This window comes from Vipera ursinii, assembly GCF_947247035.1.
Source record: "Vipera ursinii genome assembly, chromosome: 2".
Classification (NCBI taxonomy): Eukaryota; Metazoa; Chordata; class Lepidosauria; order Squamata; family Viperidae; genus Vipera; species Vipera ursinii.
In genome coordinates this window covers 28076501-28098713 of record NC_139513.1, presented here as the reverse complement: position 1 = coordinate 28098713, position 22213 = coordinate 28076501, and the positions used below count along the sequence as shown (strand labels likewise).

The window sequence follows — 22213 nt, the reverse complement described above, 5'->3', positions numbered from 1 at the left end:
ACAACCCCTTTTCAAAAGTCAATAGGCTGAAAGTAAGCCAACCAAATTTATGTGCAAAAACTAGAGACTATATCAGAAGCTGTTCAAACTGTTGCCTTCAGCAACCAGCACCTCCCACACATTCCCCTTTTAAACACAATTTCAAGGTGTGGCTTCTCTTTGCCTCCTCCCGAGGTGCCTCATTGCCTTCCTTTGTTTACTCCTGCTTGTCTGCCTCCTGCTTCGGGCGTCCTTGAACAAAGCCCGCTGTGAATCGTCTACGTCAGGGGTGTCAAACTCAATTTCATTGAGGGCCGCAACAGCATTGCGGTTGCCCTCAAGGGGCCGGGTGGGTGTGGCCTGGGTGGGTGTGGCCTGCTGGGTGGGCGTGGCTAGACTGCGTATGGCCTACTGGGTGGGCGTGGCCAGCTCTACATCATTCGCATCAAGGGTGCCTATGGGGGCCTGGGCAGGAGTGGGACAGATCTGGGGGTCTCTGGCAGAAGGAGGGTCTCTGGGCCAGGGCCAAGGCAGTGGGGGCTGTTCCCTCACTGTTTCCAGGATGGCTTCGCGGGCCACATGAAACCACTTCGCGGGCCTGATCCGGCCCCCGGGCCTTGTGTTTGACATGTCTGGTCTACGTCCAAACTTTCAGGCTCACACAGCTGGGTCTGAGGAGGAACAAGACTGGAGGGGCCTGGCTGAGACCTGTGCGATGCCTCAGAACTTTCCTCTGCAGGCTCTCCAATCCCCTCCTCCTCCTCCTCCTCCTCTGAATTGTCCGATTCAGCTGCCGAACCCACAGGCTGACACTGAATCACAACAGTACCTTAGAAGAAAAGCCAAGAAATTGCAGTTGGGTACAGAACGCAGAGGCCACATTTCTATCCTGTGCTTCAGGTGAAAGGAAGGGGCACTCTCCTGCTCTTTTTGCACCAGTTTTCTGTAGGTTTCCAAGGTAGATTCAAGACATACATCTCCATATAGCTGAGACCCACTTATTTGAATAAACGATTGCCCCTGGATGGTGTATTCCAAAAGCTGCAGTTTGGAATTTTGGAATTCCTTTCTCCATAGTTCAACTTGCTTCTCCGACTAAATTTAACAGCAACCCGGAAATGTATTTGTTCCGCTGAAACTTTCCTCCGTATTAGTTTTATAATGTATCAACTGCATTTTACGTCTATTTTTATGTGGTTTTTTTTTTAAAAAAAATTACTAATATAATTGTTTATGATGGTGGTTATTTTCCATTTGATTTTATTATTAATAATATTTTTGTTAACCTTCATGAGCTGGCTTTGCCAGGAAAAGTTGATTATTTATTGATTTAAGATTGTGACCTGATGAATTCATTAATTTCACAGGTATGGCCCTATATCTGTCTAATTTTTTTTTCTGCTCTCAGGAACACATCTAATTCAGTTCAATTGCTAGTGGAAGCAAGGGTTCAGCCTGCCTCATTCAAACACGTGAGTAACTCGATTTTCTAAGGCCAAGAGTCACTCTGGTTAGTGAGGTAGGCAGCACGTATATTTACTAAATAAATAAATATTTTGAATGCATGTAATTCAAAGATGCTACGTAGTTATTCTTTATTCCAAATAAGATTGATTACAATGCTGCTTTCTTCTCAAAGCATTTTTGTATTTCCATTGTATTCTAAATAGAATTGTGCAATTTAAAAAATTGTTGTAAAGGTTTTTGAAATAAGAAAACAAAATTGCCATAGTAATAATATACAGCAATCGTTCAAACTTATGATGGTGCAGAATGAGTGATCGTTATGGATTGCCCTTGAAGTTCTTTTATCACAGCATCCTCAGCTTGTGATTATGATGTAGCAGCAAGCCATGGTCACGTGATCACAATTTCATATGTTCCCTGCCAGCTTTCCACAAGCAAAGTCAATGGGAAAGCTGGCAGGAAGTCAGAAGTTGCAGTCATTTGTGGTTCTTGCTTGACAGTTGGGACTGCCTGAACCTCCATCACTAAGTGGCATGGTCACGTCCAAGTGATTTTGTGTTTTACAGCCATGTCGCTTGGTATCAGCAATTCCATGGACTATCTGTATTGTGAACCAAGTGATGTGCAATATATAAAATATACTCGCACCTCTCATCTTATGTAATAATTTGCCAGGGTCTGTTTAACACAGTTCCCAGAAAAGGAAAGGCAGCCTTCGTAACCTTATTATGAGTTGAGATAAAGAAAATTTTGGTCATGTAAATCTCAGAAGTATAAATATTAACAATTAAATATTGATTTGTGCATAAACATCATGTAAAGGTGATTAAGATAAGATATAAGTTAAAACTTTATTGAAGTAACAATTATACCTTTATATAACAGTGAGGGGAAAAATATTAGTTTTGAATATGAGATAGTAGATATAAAGAAAAGAGAGGAAGCATTAAACAAGGCAATTAAAGAAAATTTGGTTATTAAATTTAAGATTTTAAGATACTTGAGAATTATTAGAAAATAAGAATATTATATAGTATTATTAATTTGTAGATGTAGATGGCGAGAAGTTATATGGCTAAGATGTGTACCCTGAACACTAGACGTTGGGAGTAATTGTAATAAAGGAATTGGGATCATTTAAAACTTGGAAATGATAAATATTAAACATTAATTTTAAAGATTAATGGAAAATTAAAACTGAAAAAAAATTATTAGGTTATTGATTGTCTAAAAGATTGAATGTTAAAACAATTAAGATATACATAAATTAAAAACTATTTCTAAATGTTAGAAAGTTACTTTTTATTTGATCGATAGAATAAGAATTGTATTAATTTAAACATGAGACAGTATATACTAAGGGTGAAAGAGAGGGCATGGTTATTGTAATAGTTGGAGATTTGTACAAATGATATCTATATGTAATAGAATTATTGTACTCACCCGCCATGTTGCTTTACAAATAAGTACATGTAATATTAGAAAATCAATAAAAAAATTTACAAAAAAAATAATAGAATTTAGTAACAAAATTGCCAACTTTTAGTGGTGTTATATTTGTTTAATGGGACGCGGTGGCTCAGTGGGTTAGGACGCTGAGCTTGTTGATCAGAAGGTCGGCAGTTTGGCGGGTCGAATCCCGAGTGCCGCATAGCAGAGTGAGCACCTGTTACTTGTCCCAGCTTCTGCCAACCTAGCAGTTCGAAAGCAGGTAAAAATGCAAGTAGAAAAATAGGGACCACTATGGTGGGAAGGTAACAGGTGAGTTTCTGGAAGTGAGACTACTTTTATTTCTATTTTTAACCCCTCCAGAACTAGCTAACTAAATAAATAATGCAACTTTGGGTGGTTTTCAGGCTTTGAGGATGTTTTAAGGGTATAAATTGGACTGGTTTGTAAGCCATCTGTTCCCATCCCCATCATTTCAACTCTGAAAAAGACGTGGGAGAAAAAAAATGCCCTCCCCTTCATATGATGTTAACAACTGGAAGGGCCTCCTGCTGTTCTTTGGAAAGTTGGAAGCCCCCAACCCCTCAAACATTGTTTCTCTCGTAAAAAAAACATTTAGCATGATACAGCTTTATATAATATGCTTTGTTTTTGGCGAGCTACATATTTGCAGGTAATCTTTGTAAAGTTAATGGAAGTGTCATTAACTTTATATTGATTTGGCAAAGTTGTTGAGTTGCCTTCCTGGTCTAATAATAATAATAATAATAATAATAATAATAATAATAATAATAATAATAATAATAATAATAATAATAATAATAATAATAATAATAATAATAATTAGTAGTAGTAGTAGTAGTAGTAGTTGGAAGGGACCTTGGAGGTCATCAACCCCCTGCTAAGGCAGGAAACCCTATACCATTTCTTCAAGTATAATATGTTGAAGATTCTTCTTCAGTGGGAGTTGCCCAGTTTGAAATTAAGTGGATGATGAGGGGAGTAGCCACATTAACGTCTTGGTGTAGTTATTGTGGTATGCAGCTAACACAAGGAAGGAACTGCTTATTCTTGACCATAAAACCGAACTGAATTTAAAATACCACAATAGGTCACAGCTTTTCTCACTAATCTGTTGACATTTAAAGGCATTTTATTTATTGAAATAGGCCATCAGAATTTCTCTTATTTATTAATAATCTCAATCAATCTACCTCTCTCTCTCTCTCTCTCTCTCTCTCTCTCTCTCTCTCTCTCTCTCTCTCTCTCTCTCTCTAACAGGCAATGGTACATTCCTCCCAGCACTGTGCAGTTTGCATGCAGTTGGTTCGAAAGGAAAATCTATTATCTCTAGCCTGTCAGCATCAGTTTTGCCGTAGCTGTTGGGAGCAGCATTGTACCGTGCTCGTCAAAGATGGAGTGGGAGTTGGTAGGTGCAAAGCAATGGGTCATTTGGCTCTTTTGGGGGTACACTGGCATCTCTTACCTACTGCTTTCGGCTGCTGGTAAAATTTTCTCTTAATCTTAAAAATGGAGCAGTTCAAGGGGGAACATCTCGCATTCTTTTTATGTCTTCTTTTGATAGCAGCAGATCTTATCTTGGGTTGTGGGACTGACAACAGCTGCCTTTTTTTGGCCCTTTGGATTGTCTCCCAGACATTTACATCCTACCTTCTTTGAGTGGACTGTTCCTACCGAATTCTTGTTCAGCTGTCTCTGATGCAAGAGGGAAAGTGTTTTCCATTCCTGACAATAGTCTTTCCTAACTATTCTGACAATAGTCTTTTCAGAGCCAGGTTTTCAGAAATTCTGTGAAATTGGACACTGTTTGAAAATCTTCTTTTTTGTTAAATGAAGGAATGTCCTCTGATGTCATTCAGCTCTCTGTTTTTTGAAAACAGCCTTTTGGGCGTTTTTTTTTTCCCCTTCCCCCCCCCCCCCCCCACTAGGTGTCTCCTGCATGGCTCAGGATTGTTTGCTTCGGACCCCAGAAGATTTTGTATTTCCACTGCTACCCAGCGAGGAGCTGAAAGATAAATACAGGCGCTACCTCTTCAGGGACTACATTGAGGTATCGTTTGTCATTTTACATTCAACACTCTCTGTTTTCTACATGAAGGAAATGACTCCAGATCAACTTCAGTGGATTAATCTGTAAGCTGTGTTTCTGTAAATTTAAGACTGCATCGTGCAATTCCTTAAGAAGTTTCATTTGCTTTTAGAAAGTTCAGTTCTCTTTAAAGGGCTTTAATACTAGCATTGGGAATTGGAAGCCTGCTTTGCGATAGCTTTGCTTTTCTCTCAACAAGTGATTCCAGTGGGGGGGGAGGGGGATAGAGGCGACCTTGGTGGCCCCTGTCATGTGAGGTGTTTCCGGAGTTTGTCCTTCAGCATCTACATGTAGTTGCTGGGATATATTATATATTATCCGATATATTATCCGATACAGGTAATATTATCCGATACAGGTAATCCTCAACCTTTGCTTAATCATGGTTCGAAGTTAATAGTGTCCTCGGAAAAAGTGACTTGTGATCCTGTGGTCACAGTGATCCTAATCGAGGCGCTTGACAACACGCTCACCTTTGTAAAGATTGCGGAGTCTTGCAGTCATGTGGGTGCGATTTGAGACCTTCCTGGCTGGCTTCTAACAAGCCAAGTGAATTGGGAAAGCGGGGTTCGTTGAACCATGTGATTCACAATGGCCAAATAATTCATCTGATGACCATGGTCAAAATGGTCATAAAATCGGGTCCAGTCATGTAGTGACTTATTGAACAACTGCATTTCTTAGTGAACCAAATTCTGGCCCCAGTTGTGGTTGTCAGGCAGTGATTACCTGTAGGTTGTGAAACAGGCCGCAGTATGCTCAACGTTGCTACTCAGATTGGGTGAGAAACCTCCTTGATACCTTAACTGATTGTCAGGGTTTAGATGGGACAGAAAATTCTGAAGGTGAACCCCAAACAAAACAGATCAGTTTATTCTGGACTGGCCAGCACCACCCTTGAAGAACCAGATTTGCAAACTAGGGTCCTTTTGGACTCGCGGTTCCTGCTAAAAGGGGTGGAAATCATGGCCAGAAGAACTTTTCCAACCTTGCTTGGTGCACCAAAACAGTAACACGTCTTCATTACAGTCTGGTTGGCATACAGTGCTCTGAAATAGTAGCTGTGTGAGCCATCAAACGAAGAGAGAAAGGGGAAGTAGAGGCTCCAGTTTAGCCTCAAAGTGCAGCTGCACTGTCATGCAAGCTGCTAAGTTGTCCTGGCTGCTACCCAGAGCTATTGTGGGAAGTTGTAGAGACACCAATCCTATTAGTCCAGCCTGGTATGTAGATGTTGGAGACCGAAAGCTCTGGGGACATGCCCACCTCCTCAGTGACTGGGAGAATATGTTGCAGTCTGACTGAAAATTTAAGAGTGAGAGAGAAAAGAAGGAAATTGTAGAACAGAGTGGCCGGAGAGTTGGACTCCAGTTGGAGAGAGAGAAGAAAAGTCCATGGGTGTATGTTTGTGTGTGTGTGTGTATGCCCTGGACAAAGAGAAGTCCCATAGAGAGAACATCTACATGCAAGACCCAAGACAGGAAGGGGACATGACAGTCTTTGGCAAAATCCTGGCCTCTGGGGCGTGATTTGGCTGACGGCCATGAAACAGGTTCTTCCCCTAGGGAAGGAGATGCAGATGGTTCAGCTGAGTAGATCTAAGGAAGAAGACAAGCTGTGTTGAGCATACTAGTGGTAGATCCAGCCTATTCCTTTGTTTACACTCTCTTGATAACACTAGAAATGAGGAGGAGGTAAAGCAGTTGGTAGAAAAGCTAAGGGTGAGCAGACTTTGGGAGAGAAAATTAGGAGGAAACGTGATACTGGGTAAAGGCCAGGATTCTTCCCCTAGGGAAGGAGATGCAGATGGTTCAGCTGAGTAGATCTAAGGAAGAAGACAAGCTGTGTTGAGCATACTAGCGGTAGATCCAGCCTATTCCTTTGTTTACATTCTCTTGATAACACTAGAAATGAGGGGGAAGTAAAGCAGTTGGTAGAAGAGCTAAGGGTGAGCAGACTTTGGGAGAGAAAATTAGGAGGAAACGTGATACTGGGTAAAGGCCAGGATTCTTCCCCTAGGGAAGGAGATGCAGATGGTTCAGCTGAGTAGATCTAAGGAAGAAGACAAGCTGTGTTGAGCATACTAGCGGTAGATCCAGCCTATTCCTTTGTTTACACTCTCTTGATAACACTAGAAATGAGGAGGAGGTAAAGCAGTTGGTAGAAGAGCTAAGGGTGAGCAGACTTTGGGAGAGAAAATTAGGAGGAAACGTGATACTGGGTAAAGGCCAGGATTGTGTTGTGTATACCTGTTGTACGTAACTTCACTTATAAGGGAAAAAAGGCATAAAACACCAACTGTCTTGTTTTCCTTCCCTAGGGGAAGAATCTGTTTCACGGCCGTCAACCAAATCACTCCCCAGAGGCCAGGGTTTTGCCAAAAGCTGTCATGTTGTCATCACTGCAAACCAAAATACTGTCGCCTGATGCTGGGAGCATGTTATAACCTATCATCAGGCCTTGCCATGGCTACCAATTGGCTTCTGGAGACATGCCAGTTTTGCCCATAAAGCCCTGTGGTTTTAACCGTAAGACTGCTTTCTGTAATCAGAATTAGCTTGACCTGTTAGCTCATTCCAGAGAAAACTATTCCTGATTCCCCACTTTGGGGAAATTGTGCTCAGGAGGCACTTCTTTTTCATGGCATCACTGAATTCTTTGGAACAGTCTCCCATATGCAGTTTTGTTTTGATGAAGTTCTTTAAAATACTTTTTACAAAGGACTTACATTGTTGTCCCACAGAGCCATTTCCAGCTGCAGCTCTGTCCTGGCGCTGACTGTCCTATGGTCATACAAGTACAGGAGCCCAAAGCCCGCCGAGTGCAGTGCAATCGCTGTAATGAGGTTTTCTGGTAAGAAAGGGAAATTGCATACTTGCTGTACATAAATGATAGAGATGGGAAATAGGAAAAAAAACTTCTTGAAATGAGGAACAGCCTAAACAAATGCAGCAGTGACAAAATGACTGTTAAACTGTTGAATTTGCCATCCAGTTCCTTGGGTGTAGGTTTGAGAGTCTTGTGTAGCTTGAAGAAGCAGGCAAATGATTACCTGTTTTGAAGATTAAACTCTGAATAGGTGAATGGCTGTATTACAGAGTTGTGAGAACAAGTGGACAATGAGAACTAATAAACCTCTGAGTAATTTACAAGGAATGAGCAGCGGTTATACAAACCGACTCTATTCTGCCAACGCCAGCTTCTAGAATCAAATAGATTGAATGTGATGGGAAAGGGGTAGTAAAAGTAGCATGTGGTCGTTGTAAATATGATTTGGAGAGAGAGATGTAGCCTATGGATTGTATATCCTTCTATAGGTGATCCCACTGTTACACTGCAGTTGTGATCTGCACAAAAAAGTGGAAACTGCCCCATGCTAATTTAAACACCAAAATCTGCAGAGGTTTTGTACTATTTTGGCATTTTCCAAGTGAAATAAAAAATCAGTTACCAGCATTTAAGATGCTGGACTAGGAGTAGGAAATCCAGGTTCTAATCCTCCCTTAGATATAGAAGCTAGCCAGATGTCTTTCAGTCAGTCATTCTCACTCAGTCTCCATCCTAGTTGGGAAAATCCAAAAATATCTTTATCTACCAGCCCATTCTAGACCAGTGTGATAGATAACAGTCCATAAACCTTCAGTGAAGACGCTGCCATCTTGCACTGGATTTATTTGTATTGATACTGTGATAACGTTCCTCAGCATATTGTATTCGACTTTTTACTGCCAAATTCTGCCATTGAATGGGATACATATAACTCCACTCAGACTTTATGCGGAAGTATTAGGAATGCAAGCTTTCTTATGGGTGCTATTGTCATTTTCAAATAGTTTTTGAGTACGGGTAATAGATTTTCTTTAAACTAGACATGCATTTATTTTTGCTTAAGTTTCAAATGTCGGCAGATGTATCACGCTCCTACAGATTGTGCTACCATCCGAAAATGGCTCACTAAGTGTGCAGACGACTCTGAAACAGCTAACTACATCAGCGCTCACACTAAAGATGTAAGTGTGTTGGGAAGGGGACACTTTTAAATATTGGTAGTTTCAAACAAATCTGTGTTTTATGAATGGAGGGCCTGGTAATTGAATTGCTTGTCCTGTATCTGAAGTCTTTCCTCCTTGCATCCCCTCTTTTCCTGCTCATCTTGCCAATTGCCACTTACCTCCCAAACCAAACTAAAGCCAAAATGGAAAGAGGGTGAAGAGTAAAACCGATATTGTGTGTTCCAACCAGAAGCAAGGTGGATGGACTCAGTTACAACAGTGACAAGTACACACTGGAAGACCTGATACACCAACTTGGGAACAAGTGTTCTTGTGGAAAATCTGTGTTGTTGCTAATAGTCAACACTGACATGATGGCATATAATCAGGTTGTTTGATTATACATTTGCTCATACATTTATTGAATGTACTGCATCTCCCAGAAGGAAAGATTAGATCATATGTTTCTCCCCTTCCAAGGTAATAAGAGAATGGATATCCTAAGCAGAAATGTAAGATTAGAGGAAACATCTAAGATGCAAACTAAAAGAATGAGAAACTTTGTGATAGGCTAAATTCATTTTCTTGAGGAAAAATTAAGAAGCCTGCCGTCGGAAGACACATTTTTATGGAGGGGAAGACTGAACATTTCATTTAAAAAAACTAAACGGACTTGGATTGTAACATTAATAAAGACAATATACAAAGAGGAACATTGCAAAAGTATTGGATTGGTTGAGATAGGGATGAATTACAAAACATGAAGGGAAACACAAGATTTTTTTTGTTTTGTTTTTTCCTCATCTGTTAAAATGCCCGGTTCAAAACCCTGTATCTTCCAAGTGAAAAGTTTCCATTCTTAATTAAAATAGGGCCCTGAAATTATATATATTTAATTAAGGAGGTATATAATTAAAAGAAGGGATGCGGTGGCTCAGTGGGTTAGGACGCTGAGCTTGTCGATCAGAAGATCGGCAGTTTGGCAGGTCGAATCCCGAGTGTCGCGTAACAGAGTGAGCGCCTGTTACTCGTCCCAGCTTCTGCCAACCTAGCAGTTCTAAAGCACGTAAAAATGCAAGTAGAAAAATAGGGACCACTACGGTGGGAAGGTAACAGCGTTCCGTGTGCCTTTGGCGTCTAGTCATGCCGGCCACATGACCACGGAGACGTCCTCGGACAAGCGCTGGCTCTTTGGCTTTGAAACAGAAATGAGCACCGGCCACTAGAGTTGGAAACGATTAGCACGTATGTGCGGGGGAACCTTTACCTTTATAATTAAAAGAATTGAAGGCCCTTAGCTGAATCATAGAGCAAATTTTCTGTATGGGAAGAGGCCCAGATTCAATGTTGGCACTTCCAGGTGGTGCCAGGAAGGGCTCTTGTTTGAAAGCCATTAATGTTTCACATAGCTTGATAGATTAATGGTTTGCTTTATAAGGCAAATTTCTTCTGTTCCTGTGAAGAGCAGAATGAAGGCTGCACAATTACAGAAAGCAAATGGAGTGGCAAACTGGAAGGCGTGGAGTGTGGGGAAAACTTTTTGTTAGGTTAATGTTGTTCTTTCTTTTCTTCTCAGTGTCCCAAGTGCAATATCTGTATTGAAAAGAACGGGGGCTGCAATCACATGGTGAGCAGTCTCTAAATATGCTTAAGAATCACCTTAAGTTTTTTTTTAATATCTGATTTTAGATTAAAACTTTGTGGTTCGTTAACTTTTGTTTTCTCTCTTTCCTCCAGCAATGTTCCAAATGCAAGCACGGTAAGTGGACCACTGCCCTTTTGAACTGTTTACCTGTTCTTTGCTTTAAATGTTATCCAGCTGACCCATTAAAGCGTTTGTGGTACTTTAGTTACTGCTCTAAGGACTCGTTCAGTAGCCTGTTCAGCACAGCCCTTAAGGCCAGGGGCAGGCAACCTTGGCTCTTTCAGGACTCGTGGACTTCAACTCCCAGAATTCCTGAGCCAGCACGGCTGGCTCAGGAATTCTGGGAGTTGAAGTCCACGAGTCCTGAAAGAGCGAAGGTTGCCTACCCCTGTCTTAGGCTGTTGTGGTTTTCCATAAGATAGATGCTTTTCTATTAACCATCTTTTGCCTCCTCATCTCTTGTAGACTTTTGCTGGATGTGTCTAGGGGACTGGAAGACTCATGGCAGCGAATACTATGAGTGCAGTCGGTACAAAGAGAATCCTGATATTGTAAATCAAAGCCAGCAAGCACAGGCCAGGGAGGCCCTCAAGAAGTACCTGTTCTATTTTGAGAGGGTAGGGAAACCTCTCCGTAGCCAAAGCTAACTATAAACTTTTCAATGCATCCCGCCTTTTCCAGAGAGGCACAAGGATTAATGTTAACAAGTCTACGTGATTAAGCATTACATTCTGCGGTCACAGGATGACCGCAGAACGTAATTCTGAATCCTTCCGTTTCCTTTCCAAGACGTAAATGTCTTCCTAGGTCATTGCCTCCGATAAAAGTACATCCCCTGTCTTACGGATTTGTATTCCTTGCCCCAAATACGCTTAAACCATTTTCTGTATCCATATATGTGTAACATATTTTAAAGTGGTAAATTTCTAGTTTCTGGTCTTACAAATAAGGTACATGGATGAAATTCAGTGCTGTGTGAGCCGATTGTTATTACTATTTTTTTATTGCTTGCGGATGCCTCCCAATTATTCCAAAAATAATGGTGAATGATCTCTGGAGGGCTAGGGACAGGGGTTGCTCCTCTGTCCTGGTCCTATTAGATCTCTCAGCGGCTTTCGATACCATCGACCATGGTATCCTGCTGCGGCGTCTCAGGGGGTTGGGAGTGGGAGGCACCGTGCTACGGTGGTTCTCCTCCTACCTCCAGGGCCGCTCGCAGTCGGTGTTGACAGGAGGGCAGAGATCCGCCCCGAGGTCTCTCATTTGTGGAGTCCCTCAGGGGTCGGTTCTCTCGCCTCTCCTGTTCAACATCTATATGAAGCCGCTGGGCGAGATCATTCGTGGTTTTGGGGTGGGGTATCACCAGTACGCTGATGATACCCAACTTTTTCTTTCCACCCCGAACCAACCCAGTGATGCCCTCTCCGTGATGTCCCGGTGCCTGGAGGCGGTTCAGGTCTGGATGGGGAGAAACAGGCTTCGTCTCAATCCCGCCAAGACTGAGTGGCTGTGCATATCGGCGTCTCGGGTTAACCAAGTTATTCCACCTCTAATGATGGGGGGTGAGGTGTTACCCCCCGTTGATAGGGCTCGCAACTTGGGCGTCCTCCTGGATTCACGGCTCAATTTTGAAGATCACATAGGAGCCGTGACCAGGGGGGCTTTTGCACAGGTTCGCCTGGTGCGCCAGTTGCGTCCCTATCTGGACCGAGACGCCCTACGCACAGTCACTCATGCGCTTGTGACCTCCCGTTTGGACTACTGTAACGCTCTCTACATGGGGCTGCCCTTGAAGACCACTCGGAGGCTTCAACTGGTGCAGAATGCGGCTGCGCGAGTTGTAATGGGGGTTTCCCGATACTCCCATGTAACACCTCTACTCCGCGAGCTGCATTGGCTTCCGGTTGCCCTCCGGGTGAAATTCAAGGTGCTGGTTATTACCTATAAAGCCCTACATGGCCTGGGTCCGGGTTATTTGAGGGAACACCTGCTGCCGGCATCAAACGCCCTTCGCCCAGTGCGCTCCCACAGGGAGGGTCTGCTCAGGGTTCCGCCGGTGAGAGATTGCCGGCGGGTGACACCCAGGGATAGGGCCTTCTCAGTGGGAGCGCCTGCCCTCTGGAACCAGCTGCCGGTGGAGCTGAGAACTGCCCCCGACCTCCGATCATTCCGCCGGGGCCTGAAGACCTGGCTCTTTGAGCTCTCGGGCCCAGGCTGAGGAGAATTTTTTTAATTGGGTTTTAAATTGTGTACAGGGTTAATTTAATATTTTTTAATATGGTTTTAACTTTTGTATGTTGGATTTTTTAATTCCCTGTAAACCGCCCTGAGTCCTCAGGGAAAGGGCGGTATACAAATGCAACTAAATAAATAAATAAATAAATAAACCTCTCTGGAGGAGCTTCTTAGGAGAGATTAACCAATTGGATAATTTCTCCCCTTGTTCTGTCAATAGAAATAGCCTTAACAATATCCCCCACCCCCCAAGAAATCAGTCTGTTCCTTTTGATTCCTTCTTAGCTTTTTTACTGTTTCTTTTGAATGGAGTGTAAATGTGGTTTATCCCTATGTGTCTATTAATGGCTGATTTATCTGAATGCCAAGCATCCAGAAATTCCCTAATTACCCAAACATATCATTTTCAGCAGTCCACACTCAGATAAGTGGGGATTAATATCAGACAAACACTTATGCAATATCCTAATCAAGGAACTACCAAGGAGAGAACCTCACCCTTAACAAAACTGGCAGAGCAAGAAATTGTATGTAAACAAGGAGCAAACCCCACATTCACCAATGATATTACCTAATTGGGTCAAGCGAACAACCAAACTCGGAGGGCAGCAAGGACAATTATGTAGTTAACTAGATAATCCAGATGTAGCTAAATGATAGTTGAGGTAATATTTTAAAGATGACAATGCTATTACAAAATATCAAAGATCAATAGATGGCACAAGTGTTTCTTTTATTCAGATTTACTAGCTAGCTGTCTGTGGGCAGCATGCAAAACTGGAATATCCATAAAAAAGATAAAACATTAAACCAAACAGACAGCCAAGACCAAATCTTACAAACAACATAGAACAGCCCCCTCCCCCGCCCAAATACAGTGATACGTTAATATATCAATCCCAGGTCTAGGACCAAAGTCAGGTTTTTAAGAGCCTTCCAGAGGGTACCCCCTTGTCAGTTTGAGGACTCCCACATTCCTCAGCTACTAGCTGTATTCAGTAATTGTGCCAGCTTGAGGTTTGCAGGTGTGGATGGGAAGATCAGTGTCATATACTGTAAGAGGATCTGGAGCAGTACAAGAGAACTGGAATATTGAAGGAGAGCTGCCATTTTATAGCTGTGTGCTTCCTGTCTGGGTTGACCTTTGCTTTCTAGCTCTGTAATTGAACTAGCCAATTATACTATATACCAAGTGGGAAAGCCAAGATACATGATTTGCCTTGCCTTTTTTTAGAGTCCACTAACAAAAAGCAGCTTGCTTTTAGAACAGGGGTGTCAAACGGCCGACCCACGGGCCGGATGCATCATGCGGCAGCCGCGCCCACCCCATTGCCGGCAATGGCAAAACAATCCTGATATGTCATGACGTCGCAGGTTTGACATATCTGTTTCAGAAGCTGATTGGCATGCTTTTTTCCGCCTAGCACAGGGGAAGGCAACCTTGGCTCTTTTATGACTCGTGGACTTCAACTCTCAGAATCCCTGAGCCAGCCAGCTCAGGAATTCTGGGAGTTGAAGTCCACAAGTCATAAAAGAGCCAAGGTTGCCTACCCCTGGCCTAGCATAACATGTCTTTTTGATACCAGAAGTGCTTAGTATGGAAAGCTATCCTTTTCTGCTAGATCCCAGCTTGGGTTTTTTGCTTGCTTTTCCAATGACAACATTCATTTTGTGTATTCCTTTTTTCTATTGTGAAGTGGGAAAACCACAACAAGAGTTTACAGTTGGAAGTGCAGACGTACCAGAGAATTCAAGAAAAAATCCAAGAAAGAGTCATGAACAACTTGGGAACTTGGATAGACTGGCAATATTTACAGAATGCAGCAAAACTCCTAGCCAAGGTAAACTATCTGTAACTCAGCTTTGTTAAATATTTGAGAGAGGGTAGGTTAAGCTATATTGCTGTGTTCAGGGTTATATAGCTATGGAACACTAACTCTGACTTTAAACAGCAACTAGGTGCAATGGATATTATCAAAGGAGTTACTATGTGTTGTTCAGTACTCTGGACTGAACCTACAGCAGAAAACTAAATTAAGTTCACCTGGGATTACTTGAGATGTAGGAGCACATTCTGTACTTCCTTTTGAAGCTCTTGGTTCTGCTGCTTCTACTGTTGCTGCTTCTACTACTACTACTACCACAAACCTGGGAAAAGAGGAGCTCAGCTGTCTCCTGCTTTCATGAATATAACTTACTGCCAAGTTCATATTGTGTCCTGTGTATTACAGTACCATACATAGCTGCAGTTTCTAATAAGGGCTGCTTTTTCATATCATAATGCATATGGACTGCTGCCTCTGAAATTTGGAGAGAAGTAGCAGATAGCTCTATTGGCCTAACATAAGTATAACCTACTAATCTTACTTCATTTTTTTTTTAAATTGCAGTGTCGTTATACACTACAGTACACCTATCCATATGCTTACTACATGGAATCTGGTCCCAGGAAGAAATTGGTAAGACCATGTAGTTCTGTGTATTGAGTGATAGCTGAAATTCTTAAAGAATGGGGTGGGGGCGGGGGGAGAGACAAAGTTGGGACTATGCGAATCTATATCTAAACATTGCCTAAAACCACACGGTAGCTACCAGTAGGTGAAGCTGAGCGGGTTTGATTCTTTGTAGGTGGTGGTGGGGAGACCCTGGGAAGCCACAGATAAAATATTTCAAGCTTGGAGGGGGAAGAAAGAATACAGTTCTAATAAATTACATAGGAAGGGATTTTGTTTTTGGTCTTGGGATATCTTAAATAGCATGTTAATAGGCAAATTACCTGTCATAAGTATGTTGAGTGTTGAAGAAAATGTTAAATATTTGTCACCAGCAACTCGTAATTCTACTAGTTTTCAACCAGACTTTCAATAATTTAAAGTTCTTATAAGCCTTAATGAATATTATTACTATAAATATGGTATATAGGAGAATAAAGAACAAACATGCCGAAGTCTAATCACTTACAAAGGAGGATTTGTCCATCCTTAATTTCTTATTCTTTTATGTTGCTCAAGCTACCATGACTGTTTGCACTCATTGAATTGGCTGCAGTGTTTCCTTAATTTGAAATGCTTCCTGCTGTAATGTAAATAGTGGCACCAATGTATTATTAATCAGTGCAGCAAATTTGGCTGAAAGATTAAGATAGAAAGAGATTTTCCTATATCAGTCCTGTTTTTTTTTCATAATGTTTTGTTTGATTTTCAGTTTGAATACCAACAGGCTCAACTTGAAGCAGAGATTGAAAATCTCTCATGGAAGGTGGAAAGAGCAGACAGTTACGACAGAGGGGTGAGTAATAAACTTAGTTCAACCCATTTTCTCAGTTGTGAGCTCATTTTTTACTCAGACGTCTCAAGAGAAATTGGTATCAGTAATGGAGGAAAAGAAACTACTACTGCTCCTTTTGTTTTTTTTAAATTTTTTATTAGAAATTAAGAGAATACAGATACAAATAATAGACTACAAAAGATAAAAAAGTGAAAAAATAGAATTTCCAGCATACATACACCTTTCACAACTTATCACCATTCTTTAAAATAGAAGAAATAAATTCTTCACCCCATATGTCACCTCATTCTCTATACGCATGTCTATGAAATCTCATCTTCCATCCTAATCAGCAAAAGTCTCTTAAGAGTTACCAGAAATAACCACATCTGTTATAAACTTAATCTAATAAGCTCACTCAGTTTCCTACCTGTACATTTATATCTGTTTAACTCTTTTAAATCCCCAAATCTCATCAGTCCTAAAAAGTCCCTAAGAAACTAAATAAAGGTCCCAGAAACAGTAACGTAACCATTTTCAAGTTCATGAAATACATTTATAGGAAATAATCTCACATGGCCCATTATCATTAAAAACAAAAGCTAAACATCTTCACGACTCCAGAAGATGGTAGAGGACAGGAAGGCCTGGAGGAACGTTGTCCATGGGGTCGCGATGGGTCAGACGCGACTTCGCAACTAACAACAACAAAACATATCTTCATAATTAAAAAAAGAAATGGAATGTCACCAGAAATGGAAATCTTGTCCCTTAGAACTTACAGCATGATCTTCCAGACTTAGTGCAGAGAAATGGTGAAATACGGTAACCAAGCTTTTGGTGAGTGACTGTCACTAAGATAGTATTATATCTGTTGTCGAGGCATTGCCCCGATTGCTGAAGGCATCTGGGTCCAATTCAAAATGTTGTTTTTGACTGTTAAAGTCAATTGGTTCTGAAGTACTTTAGAGTCTGTCATTTCAAGATAGAATTTGCCAGATTGTATATGCATGCGTAGCAGAGAGACTAAGAATATCATCCCTACAAGAAGTCAGAGAGGCATCATGGGCATTCCATCTCACGGGCTGCTTTCATCCTTGAAAACGCCTTGCTTTCTGAGGGTTGCCCAGTAACCTCCCTTTGAGCCTTCCACAAGTTAGTGAAAACTGTTTTCCTTGAGCATTTAGGATCCAGAAGGATGGATGTGCAAGGCAGTGTTATATTTAGGCTGTTTTACATTTTATGCAGTCGTTTAAGCAAACCCGGCTTCCCCCAATGGGTGCTTGGTTTTTGTTTTGGTTTTTTTGCCAGAAATCGGCAGAAGAGCTGGCAAATTACAATCGTATAATCATAAGACGCTGCAACCAATTGTAAAGGTGTGCCAGTTGCCAGGTAACTGAATTGTAGATCACATGGCTCCTGCAGTCAGATGATCACAGTTCAGCTACCTAGCAACTGATAGCGTGAGCAACAGTCATTAAGTGTGAGGACAGGGAAGCCATTGTAATTTTGAACTCTTCTTAAATGGTCGTAAGTCAAGGAATGCTTGTATGTATATTCCTGTGAGGAACATGATGCCAGCCCATGAAGTATGGGCTTCTTAACAATATCTTTTAATGACCCACCATGTCAGGGAAGTGAAGGGATCTGTAGCCCACAGGCAGTGTTTTTGGTATCAACCCCCACATTACAAAATAGCTTCCCTCTACGCAGTCAGGCTGATACCCTCATTTTTTGGCATTGCCACTACTACTTCATTAGAAAATTCAGTGAATGGATAATTCTCTGTCACTGGAAACAGGATCATAGTCAGTAAATCTGTGCCCTACTTTGAGGACAAGATTCCATCCATAGCATGCACAAAAAAGGACGTGACCGATGTCAACATGAAATTCTATAGAGACATTACCAATCACTGTAGGCCAGACACTGGGAACTCTTTTGTAAATGAGCGCTACATTTTCATTTTGTATTATTACTTAGCCTTCAAAAGCCAGATGGGGGCGTGCAGCTGACACACTATTATCACAACAACATCACTATTAACAACAAGAATCTCAGAGATGCTGTTTTGTATTTATTTATTTATTTTTTAAATTCCATTTATATCCCGCCCTTCTCCAAAGACTCAGGGCGGCTTACAAGCTTAGCAGTAGCCTTCATTCTATGTATATGCCTGCTTATTAGGGCTTTCACACACACACCCCAAGCGGCATTATTACAAAGTCAGCTTAATTGCCCCCAACAATCCGGGTCCTCATTTTACCTACCTCGGAAGGATGGAAGGCTGAGTCAACCTTGAGCCTGGTGGGATGCGAACCTGCACTAATTGCAGGCAGCTGGTGTTACTTAAGGAGGCATTAGCCCACTGCTCCATAAAGACAGTCAGTTTCCCATTCCAAGGAAGTCTTGCTATGCCCCTCCCCAGTCTTCCAGCCTTTTTTTTTTGGAAACTAATGAAATTAATTAAAACTGCAGACAGAGCTGTTTTGGAGGCTCTTTGGATAGTGAGTGCTCTTGTTTGAGGATAGTTTTTCATGTTTTTATACTTTATGGTGCAAACTGTTGGGAGCCACCTCCTGTTTCAGTAAAAGAGCAGTGTTTCTCTTTCCCCTTTCTAGAGCTCCTCTTAGTGTTGATCAATTTTCTCCCAGCCGATAGAAACAATAGCAATAGCACTTAGACGTATGCACCACTTCACGGTGCTTTAAAGCCCTCTCTGAGTGGTTTACAGAGTCAAGGGTTTACAGAAATAACCCCTCTCTTATTCCTTCTGTTCCCACCCAGGATTTGGAGAATCAGATGCACATTGCTGAACAGAGGCGGCGGACTCTGCTGAAAGATTTCCATGACACATAAGACCGCAGGAGCTACCAGGGCACAGAGCTGAGAGCATAGTAGCAAGATGGCGGTGCGAGCAACGAGGGAAGCGATCAGAGGAACCAGCCACTGCTTTCCCATAAAACAGGGCTGAGGACATCACTGCACCCTCCCCTTACAGATCAGACACGAGCTAGCACCACCCCTTGGTCTTCTATTTTTCTTCTGTTTTCTGCTTTTTCATTTTTGGCAGGTAGAGGTTGAAATTCAGTTGGCATCTTTTCCTAGGACGTTTTGTTCCCCAGCTCTCGGATTGTTTTAGAGGGGAGTTTTATTTCTCCCCCCCCCACCCTTCCCGAATGGCTGTTAATAGTTTTAGATCATTATAAACTTCTGTAATTTTTTGACAGTTGTACAGTGATACAACAGTGGTTGATACAAATTGAACTCTAAAATAACACAAAAGCCCTTTTTAAAAATAAATTGGGACTGGAGAGTGCTTCTTTTTTTTCTTCTTCTCCCAATAAGCAGTTTGTAAGCTTAATGGCTTACTTCTCTTTCCCCCTTCTCTAAACTCACTTTGCCATGAAAGTTATTAAATAGTCCAGCTGTTGGTTTGTTTCCCCCTTTTCTGGGCACTTTCTTTCTTGCTTGTCCCGGGAGTGCACGAGATGGACAGGGCCTGGACCACGCAGAATCAGCCGTTGCCAAAGGACAGCATAAGTATCGAAAGGTGCTGCTTCTTCGACTGAGCTGGAGCAATAGGGCAAAGTTCTCGAGGCAGCATGGGGACAGTTCCAGTCCATCAACGTGAAGTTGATCTCCTGCATGGATTTATTGCTTTGTTTGGTTTCCCCGGACTGCTACGTACTGCCAGATATAAAATACTTGGAGGAGTTGAGGGAGCGTAACCTGTACTCTTGGGCAGCATAAGACTGAGCATTAGTTTTGTGTAGGGCAGTAGACCAAGCCATAACTTGCATATCTGTGCAGCTCAGTCCTACACAGTCTGATCCTTTATATGGCTAGAAGGTGATACACCAGAGTTGACCTCTACCACCGTAACAAAACCAGACTATCCTGTTATATCGAGGGAAAGTTAAATTCATGATTCAGAACACACACACACCAGCATACGTCAGATCCTGCTTACCTTAAGCCACCACTGTTTTTGAAACCGTTCTGCTGCTAGCTAAAAAGTAACCAGCAAAAACATGGGGAGTAGTTCATAATTTTGAAACAATAGCATATATTTGTGGCTCGGGGTTTAGATTTTGGCAGTGGTTTGCTCTCCCAAGTTTGTTTCAATTTAGTTTCTGAATGTTTTGTTACCAGACTAGGTAACATCAGCAGCAGGATTTTCTCCTCCTGATTTCCTTAGCTTATAAATGTCTTGTGTGCCAGTTGGTCATGTGACTGGTTGTTTGGAGCTATAATTAAATCCTGAGCAGCTGATTGGTTCTCTTGTTGAACGGTAGTTCGAACGGTCTGGCGTCCTATCTGTTCATATGCTGGATCTAGATCAGTATGTTTATTAATAGCTCCTTTGGTAGAATACCAGGCTTCATTAAACTCTTGTGTGTGGCGGATGTTGGCATGCCCAATGAAACACCTGAGTTTATTGAAGCCTGGTATTCTACCAAAGGAGCAATTAATAAACATACTGATCTAGATCCAGCATATGAATAGATAAGAAACTAGACCATTACAACTACCCTTCAACAAGAGAACCAATCAGCTGCTCAGGATTTAATTATAGCTCCAAATGAACAACCAATCACATGACCAACTGGCGCACACACACACACACTGTGTGTGTGTGTGTATATATATATATATATATATATATATATATATATATATATATATATATATATATATATATATATATGTTTTCTGAGGTTTTCGCGGGTGCCTGTATGTGGATCCTTGGTTTTTCGGGTTTTTCCCCGCGTAGAATTAAAGGTGTAGGCGCAACGTTTCGACGGAATCCCATCCGTCATCATCAGGCTTCTGCTTCCTACTTCTGGGAGAAGCAAGAGCCACATGCTTCTCCCAGAAGTAGGAAGCAGAAGCCTGATGATGACGGATGGGATTCCGTCGAAACGTTGCGCCTACACCTTTAATTCTACGCGGGGAAAAACCCGAAAAACCAAGGATCCATATATATATATATATATATATATATATATATATATATATATATATATATATATATATATATATATATATATATATATATATATATATATATATATTTGTTTTCTGAGGTTTTCGCAGGTGCCTGTATGTGGATCCTTGGTTTTTCGGGTTTTTCCCGGGTAAACTAAAGGTGTAGGCGCAACGTTTCGACGGAATCCCATCCGTCATCATCAGGTTGGTGGCTTTAGCTTCCTTCTTCTGGGAGAAGCATGTGGCTGTTTGTTCCTCTTTTTTAAACTGCCAGAGGGGGTGTGTTCTGTGGAGGTGTGCTCTGATTGGGTAGGGGACCAAGTGTGTTCTGATTGGGTGGGAGTGTGTTTTGAATGGTGGGTGTGTTCTGATTGGGTGGGGGGGTGTTTTGAGTGGATGGGTTGGTCTTAGCTGCCAGCTCCAGACCTGAGCTGGTGAGTTGTGCTGCCTTTGTTCGGCTTCGTGTTTGTGGTGGTGCCATGTTTTTATAGTGGGTGGGTCAGTTTGCTTATTGTGTGGTTTGGAGGGGTTTAAAGTTTAAAGAGGAACAAACAGCCACATGCTTCTCCCAGAAGAAGGAAGCTAAAGCCACCAGCCTGATGATGACGGATGGGATTCCGTCGAAACGTTGCGCCTACACCTTTAGTTCTACGCGGGGAAAAACCTGAAAAACCAAGGATCCATATATATATATATATATATATATATATATATATATATATATATATATATATATATATATATATATATATATATATATATAGCGGGTCAAATCCCTAGTGCCGCGTAACAGAGTGAGCGCCTGTTACTCGTCCCAGCTTCTGCCCACCTAGCAGTTCGAAAGCACGTAAAAATGCAAGTAGAAAAATAGGGACCACTACGGTGGGAAGGTAACAACGTTCCGTGCGCCTTTGGTGTCTAGTCATGCCGGCCACATAACCACGGAGACGTCCTAGGACAAGCGCTGGCTCTTCGGCTTTGAAACGGAGAAACGACTAGCACGCATGTGCGGGGGAACCTTTACTATATATATAAGGAAAATAGGAGAAGAAAATCCTGCTGATGTTACCTAGTCAGGTA

At 41.8% G+C, this 22213-nt stretch overlaps 1 protein-coding gene across 4 annotated transcripts in view; it reads left to right on the top strand.

Annotated features, from left to right (window-relative positions):
- Positions 1-19584, top strand: part of ARIH2 (ariadne RBR E3 ubiquitin protein ligase 2) — a 38339-nt gene extending 18755 nt beyond the window's left edge. For 2 of the 4 annotated variants that reach the window (XM_083354818.1, XM_083354819.1), the window contains exons 4-15: positions 1388-1451; positions 4177-4324; positions 4845-4966; positions 7746-7855; positions 8895-9012; positions 10571-10621; positions 10732-10753; positions 11105-11256; positions 14572-14715; positions 15265-15333; positions 16079-16162; positions 18929-19584. In XM_083354818.1, coding sequence (XP_083210944.1) covers positions 1388-1451; positions 4177-4324; positions 4845-4966; positions 7746-7855; positions 8895-9012; positions 10571-10621; positions 10732-10753; positions 11105-11256; positions 14572-14715; positions 15265-15333; positions 16079-16162; positions 18929-19000 — 1156 coding nt within the window. In that variant the 3' untranslated portion in view covers positions 19001-19584. Of the gene's footprint in view, positions 1-1387; positions 1452-4176; positions 4401-4844; positions 4967-7745; positions 7856-8894; positions 9013-10570; positions 10622-10731; positions 10754-11104; positions 11257-14571; positions 14716-15264; positions 15334-16078; positions 16163-18928 lie in introns of those variants that run through there. The other 2 variants (XM_083354820.1, XM_083354821.1) reach the window with 2 other exon arrangements.
- The last annotated feature ends 2629 nt before the right edge of the window (positions 19585-22213 follow it).